At 35.3% G+C, this 7,514-nt stretch overlaps 1 protein-coding gene across 2 annotated transcripts; it reads left to right on the top strand.

Annotated features, from left to right (window-relative positions):
* Window positions 1–377: 377 nt before the first annotated feature.
* LOC105049771 (GCN5-related N-acetyltransferase 10, chloroplastic) lies at window positions 378–5,879 on the top strand. Of its 2 annotated transcripts, none has more exons than XM_029266017.2 (4): window positions 378–888; window positions 1,530–1,582; window positions 2,937–3,113; window positions 5,660–5,879. In XM_029266017.2, the coding sequence occupies exons 1-4, from the start codon at window positions 472–474 to the stop codon at window positions 5,790–5,792; spliced, it is 780 nt and encodes a 259-aa protein (XP_029121850.2). In that variant the 5' UTR covers window positions 378–471; the 3' UTR covers window positions 5,793–5,879. The 2 variants fall into 2 exon arrangements, with proteins under 2 accessions (XP_029121850.2, XP_010927818.2); XM_010929516.3 differs by lacking the exon at window positions 5,660–5,879 and adding an exon at window positions 4,077–4,573 and having other exon boundaries at window positions 384–888.
* Window positions 5,880–7,514: the final 1,635 nt, after the last annotated feature.

Below are 7,514 nucleotides of genomic sequence, written 5' to 3'. Positions count from 1 at the left end.
TTAAAAAAAAGATCAGATATAAAAATACTCAAAAGTTTTAGATAAGCCATTGTAACAAATAAAAAAATAAATAAAAATAACTAAAATTGTACTGTTTTTTTTTGTAAAATCTCCACTTTTTACTCATCCAATGGGATCAACACAACTTGCATATTATAAAACAACTATCATAAATCCTCGTGACCGTCCAATTTAAGGGATTTCTTGGCATCCCAATTGTGAGCGACTAAAATCCAATACAGTCAGTCATCCACTTACGCTCCGGCCTGAATGTGCTATCATGAAAAAATTAATCCCTCCGCATGTAATTACATGGTCTGCATCTTGTACAAGACTCACACCAGGCTTTTAAAGCGGTTAAACGACTGGCTGCTCTTCATGAGCGTTATTTTAAAGATAAGATAGAAAATTCATGGCGATTTCCTCAGAACTGAAGCCTTGCTAGCGTTTGTTCCACCATGCAGTACTGGCATGGCTAATTTAAGAGCGAGCCGAACAACCCCACTTCTCTCAAAAGGCTTCCCTAAACTTCTTCTACACACGTCCCAATTCAGTCCTCACACTTCCAAGTCTATAAAACAAGCCACTCTCAGCAAACATAGAGTACATTTTTTGGAATCCGCAAAGGAGTGCAAGATTGGGGCAAGGGGACGCAGAGCTCTGGTCTGCTGGTCTGCTGCAAAGGAGGTAAGTCTTTTGGGTGAGGGAGAGAGTAGAAGGTGTGGAGTTGACCAAGGCCAAGAAGGTTATTTGGTCAGGGAATTTGGGTGGGGAGTGAGGAGGATGGTTGAGGTGGGAGAGGAGATGAGGAGGGTGGCCTATGTCCAGGCTGAAGCTTTCCATGTCCCAGTGACTCTGTTCAATGACTTCTTCTTTAAATTCTTTGAAGTAAGGACTCCTCTGCTAATGTTATTGTTTTTCTTTGCAGAGTTTCCTTTCTTTCTTGCCTTCTCTTGTTGTTGGGAAGTTACTTATTTTGTATGACTATGTATTCTGTTTACATTATTTTTTTCTGCCAGAATGGTGTTAAATTATAATTATGCGTAGACTTACTTTATTATTTTCCTTTTCATCTTTCTTTTATTTCCTTTCTTATTTTCCCCTTCAACTAGCTTTACCTTAGGATGTTGCGTGCTAGTACAGTTCCATAATGAATAGTGATTAGTACTGATTCATCGGTTACGTCCATTATTTTATTATTTTCATGTTTGAGATTTTTATTTAATAAGAAAAGTTTGTAAATTGCGGGACTGATTAAGTAAAACGATGATTACCACTCTACAGAAACCCTGCACTGCATTTGTCCTACGATAGTAATACCTATAACACTACTCTATAAACATGGTTAATCCATCACATAATAAATTCCTTAGTTCACTTCTGATTTTCACAGTTTGTATAACTTGAATTTGGAACACATTTCTTGACCTGCGTTTTTTTTTTTTTTTTTTCCAACTACTGAATTTGGAAAGCCATGATTATAACCTCTAGTATTTTGTTTCATGTTTGTTGGTGCTGCCACAAAACAGGCCGAAGTGCTTTCTGCTCTTATGTATAGACTTGGGAATTCACCACCAGACAGGTGCGGTTCTGGATCCTAATACTGGTTTTTTATATCAATTTACATATTCACTTGACCTTGTTATTTGGGAAAAGATCCCAATTTTACCTTGTTTCTGCGATAACAGGATCGATTAGATTATAATCACTCTGATGCCTATCAATATGTTCTTCACGTCCTGCATCGCAATCAACTAGCTTTGAGCTTTGTCTGCCTTTACTATGTTCATTTCCACTGTTCAATTAAGATAGATGGACATTGTCATCTCACACAGGAAGTGACCTTGGGGCTTTTGTTTTCAGGTTAAGCTATTACAGAAGATGGAAAGACATTGATAAAAGCCTAAAACGCTATTTGTTTAAATAAATGATTGGTCTGATTTTCCTTGAAAATTTACCACTTGTAATTTCTGGGGACATTAAAATGATTGGTTTAACATGCAAAGATAAAACGTTTTGGAAGTCCTATCTTATTTCATGCATATTGTATGAAAACTCCTAGTTGCCTCCATTATTTGTTGATTTCTCTGTGAGATGAAATTTTGGACAAGTGACATTTGGTTTTGTCTTTTTTTTGGTTCTGGTGGGGGTGGGTGTGGGGGATGGAGAGATAAGAGATTGGTACTCCACAATACCTCATGCAAGATGTCATGAAACAGAAATCTAAAGTTATGTAGTACTTGAAATTGGCAAATTTCTTAAGATATTTACAAGGAAGTTTTTTGGCTGAGGACTGCAGTGGAGCTACTATAATTTCTATGAGACATTTTCATTTTTGGACCTAGAAAGAATAAAAGAGTATTGACCTTATAGGATACATTTTCTTATTGTAGAAAAATTGTTTGCACTTTTGCATATAAGAAGTATTGTCTAGTATCGGAATATTAGTCGTAGTTTAGGCCAGCTAAATTGTTGGATCTCTCGATGTTTGGGATTTTAGGCTTATTTATTGAACTATTTTATTGAGGATGCCGTTAGAGTTTTTTTTTTCCTGGCAAGTATGGAACATCTACACAATTTGAATTGATTCTTGATTGGTTACAGTTTTATATCAATACCTTTTTATTTTGGCTTAAGCCATCGCATATTTTTTCAATATATATATAATATATCCCGCATCGGGGACCAGTTTTGCTATTTTAGATTCAACCGTCCGTTCATTTATTACCGTTCAAACTGATTAAATTCTAAGTGTAAACTAAGTTTTTGCATGATGTTGCTGAATGATAGGAGACCATCTTACTACCGCATGGGAGTATTGAAATTTTAAGCATAAAACAAACATATTTTAAGTATCTAAGGACACATATTTCAGATTGTAAGAATAAAACAAACATGCACATTTCTGTTAATCTATATGATTGCTTCCTTAGCAGGTATGCTTGTTTAGTCGCAGAATCTATAAATGTATCTGACTTGTTACGGGCACCAGAGCATAGGCTTGTGGGGGTTGTAGATGTGACAGTCCAGAGAGATGAAGAAGTTCTTAGACATCTTGAAGGTGTAGAAGAGTATCTCTATGTGTCTGGGATGGCCGTTCTCAAGAAATTTAGGTAAGTGCAGTTTTCCATCTCTTCATACTTCTCATAGGAAGTGCTAATTGCATGAATGCTTTTATGATGATTAGCTTAGATTTCATAGAAGATGGTTAAAGGACAAAACCAAATATCATCGAAATATGCAAGAATTCTTTGTAGTTGTCATTATGAAACCTTATTACAGATGCATGATCTCACATTTGTTATTATTTTGATTGAGGAAACGAAATTAGTTGGAGTCTGGACTCCTAAACAGAGAGGACTTTCGTGCAGATAACTACTTTGCGGTTGTTCGACATAAAATCTTTCAATAGTTTGATGGTAAAGTCCTAATAAAAGCCTAGATCCATGAGAGTTGGCAACTCCTCAGCACTAGCTCTGGGGAAAGGTTCCTGTTTGAGTCCGGATGATACTGTTCCACTGTTGTTCTCTAAAGAAAAAAGGAACAAAGATTACATGATTTATTTTCTGCTCATAGTTCAAATTTCAAAATGACAGACTTTTTTCCTTGTTCCTTTATGAACATCCTTTTGGCTATTCATAAATGATGCTATGTGAAGGCACTAGTCATGGATCAATATTCCATAATTTCAACATTTCATTTGTGATCCGTCATCAGAAAAGCTGAACCTTAAGAGTTCAATGTCATGGTTGCCTGTGCATGTATTTTTTTTTTCTTTCCTTTATTTTCTTGGAGAAGTATGTGCGTGTAATATTAATATTTAGTATATTGATTCAGGGTTCGTTTAATAATTCAAAAGGTCGGTTTTAATTTGAAGATTACATAACCAATCAGAAATTGGAAATTTAAGGTTTCTTGCGAAATTCAGAGAGTATTCAGATGCATGAAAAAAGAAATGGTGGAAGATTCTTTATCATCAGCATGCACTTTTTACTAGAAAACAAAATATTCTCCACATTTGATTTCCTTTTCTGCTCAACAAATTACTTGTCATTAATTGAAAATTGTTTCTATAGGAGGCAGAAAGTAGCCACTATGCTGCTTAAAGCCTGTGATGCACTCTCACTTCTGTGGGGTTACCGCTACCTGGCTCTGCGAGCTTATGAAGATGATTCAGCAGCACAAAAGCTGTACTCAAAAGCAGGCTACAAAGTGGTATCAGGAGATCCTTATTGGATTAGTTGGATTGGCAAGAAGCGTCGCATTCTAATGATAAAACCATCTGTCATGCACAAAACTTCCTAAATTCAAACTTTGAGAGCTTGCCAACCTACGGCTTTGTCATTATCAATATAAAACATGAAAAGCAGATCCGAATAACAATTTTCATCTCATGCTGGTCTGTATTGACTGTAGATGTCAAAATACTGCTCCAAATTTTTCAGATGCCTCCAGAGGGATGGATGTTTAAGTTCAAGTAACATGGTGTTGCAGTGACAATTATTAATCAACGAAATAGTCGTATTCTTCATGTATTGCAAGATTCATGTTATGCAATTTGATGCTTAGAATATCCATCATGTAGCTTGATTTTGCAAAATATGTTATGTGGCCATTCTTGGATGTTTTTATGAAATTATTTGAAAAGAAATTTTGGCACGAACATTGAATTTGAGAGGTCACAAGATCTATACCTTTAGATTATTTAATTCTGCCATATGCTTAATGAATGCCTGATGAAGCATATTCGATGCTTGTTAATAGCTTTACATCGTTTCACATAGTTCTGTTATAGTAGACATGAGTGGCAATTCAATACTTGTGTGGTGCAATACCATTTTTGCTAACATTTAGCAAGATATACTTAATCTAGCAGTATCACATAAGGAGAAAGAGGGAAAAAAATTATACTATACAACATCAAATTTAAAAGCTTTTCAGCAGAAATTCTATAGGAATGTTAACATCAAACTCATTGCTGCTGCAACCACTTTGTGCAAAAGTATTTCCCAACTAGGACTTAGAAAGCAGATAAGAAAAGCAGAAGAATTATTTATATGAAAAGATTAATGCAAAAAATAAATAAGAACTGTATGACAATCTTCATATTTTTTTAGTTGTTTTGTCTCTTCATTGTCAAAATTGAGGCTCCGGGTTTATCAAGTCACTATGCCTCTTTGTCAAAATTTAAAGCTCCATGTTATTCATTTTCTTTCACTTCAGCAGCTATAAAGCAGAAGTTTGCATGTTTCCTACCATCTTTGCTTCTCCATAGAGAATCTCCAACTTCATTACCCTGAACTTAAACCTGTTCGGCCTTTTATATGAATTCAAACACAATATTTCTGGATGTTCATTTGTGAGCACTTACTCATGGTCACAACATAAGGCTGGTTCTCAGAAGAACAATCGAAGTCCTGTGGCAGTAATCTCAGTCAGCATAGTAATCTCAGTCAAGCTTATAGGACAAATAATCAGCAAAAATATTAACAATATGAGCTCCATTGGCTCAAAAATGGGACCTGATTCAGGGGGTCTAAATGGAGAACTGATTGCTTCTTTTTTTTTTTTCAGTACTGGAGTGGTTGTTTGCTTGATACTGCATTTCAAAGTAAGCAACTCAGAAACTCAATTAAATCCTATTTTTTGTTGATCTCAGTAAAGCTTACAGGACAGTCTTTTACAATCAGCAAAGACAATTGGCAATGAGTATGACTAGCTCAGAAGCAACATCGGATTCAGCTGGTTCCGAAAAGCAACATTTTGAGAACTTGATCAATTTTTCTCACTGAAACAGTGGTTTTGCTTACAGGGCTCAAGCCAGCTAATGTTTTTGATACAAATTCAAATGAGTATTGCAGTCAGAATTCACAAGTAAATTCTGATTCTTCTTGATGGAAATATAACATATCAAATTCAAATGAATATCAGACCTGCGAAGTGCACAAAGATAATAACTGATATTGTAAAACAAGCCTCTGGAATCTCATGGTGTCTGGCGATTTCAATGTTTCAGGTTTAAAAGGAAAAAAAGAAAGAAAAAAAAAAGAGAAAAATATCAATGAAGGAATTGAAATAAAAAAAAATAAAGAACCATGAATTTACATATCTCATGAACCACCAAACCAGATGAACAGATCCAGAGGGATAATTGGACTGGTTCATTTCAAAAACCTACTAAGTATGCAAGGCCATAAACAACCTCTGCTTTCTTGCATGCTCTGGCACAAGGCGCTCAAGAGCGTTTGGAGGGATAAACATAATCTCTGCCTAGGTCATAAGCAGGCAAGTCAGAGACAGAGGTCGATGCATCAATTCAAGAGCTGAAATTGACTTGCATATATGTGATCATCCAAAATATTGGTAGAATATCAAATTAGCAAAACATTGGACAAAAAAATTTCTTAAACAAGTATTCAAGCAAAAGATGGTAACATGCTTATATAAAGACATGTACAGGGATCACCTAATCAGACCTTCATCAAGCATATAGTAAAATTACACTTAAGAATTTGTAGACAAATGATATTTTATTTAGTAGCATCCATAATATGATATTGAAAATCAAACAAGAAAATGGAAATTCAGATTGTTGAGGTATCACTTCATGGTAGCTAAAGGAGATTACAAAATACTGATTTGCATGAAAAGAAAGGCTATAAAGGTGAAATGGTGCAATGTTCCAGTAACCGATCATCAAGCTCTTGGAGGTAGGATGGTGTTCAATTACCACAACAAAGTCACGGCCACAAGTAAATTTATATGATATTAGCCAAAATATAAGAATTATTTGCTGCTCTATGTTATGATTCATGCTCATTTATCTCGAAGGTTTCTTGCCTCGAGTTTTAAAATTGAGAGTGGAGGAAGAGGACGACTATTGGGTAGACAAATATTTGGGTCCCTCAGCAGCTCATCAAAGAAAGGGTGCATGCAGGCTTCCAACTGCAGGTTATCACATTCTTAGAATTCAACAGCATATTGATACTGTCACAAATAAATCATGCTATCCAAAGTGTATGATCTGATCTGAACACAACACTGCACCGCAGATTTGGGGAGTACTGCAGAAACCTGCAAACCAGGTAAACTGTTTCTTGGGGCAGACACTTTTGGAAAACCTGGGGAAAGCAAAATATCAAAAGATAACTAAAAAATTCTGCAAGGGTCTTAAACACACCAATAATTGGTCTTGTCTGAAATCTGTCACCAATTTAATTTGCACAGTAACTAGGGTTATGCGTGCGGCTAACTATTACTCTGTTCTCAAACAAGCAGATTGAACTATATATTAATGCATGTACTAGTTAAGTGACTTACATAACTTAAACAGGGATTAAATTATTAAGCAAAACCCTCAGAATGTAGTATTGAATGCATTCAAGCATTTTGGTCCTACCAGATGCTGTTTGTGTGACCAAAATATCCATGAATTTTGTAGTTATTATATTTATTCCTTTATATCTTAATTACTTAGTAATCACCCTTTTAAAAAATAATTACATTGTTTATTA

The sequence above is a fragment of the Elaeis guineensis genome, chromosome 8 (genome assembly GCF_000442705.2).
Source record: "Elaeis guineensis isolate ETL-2024a chromosome 8, EG11, whole genome shotgun sequence".
Classification (NCBI taxonomy): Eukaryota; Viridiplantae; Streptophyta; class Magnoliopsida; order Arecales; family Arecaceae; genus Elaeis; species Elaeis guineensis.
This window is presented reverse-complemented; position numbering and strand designations above follow the sequence as displayed.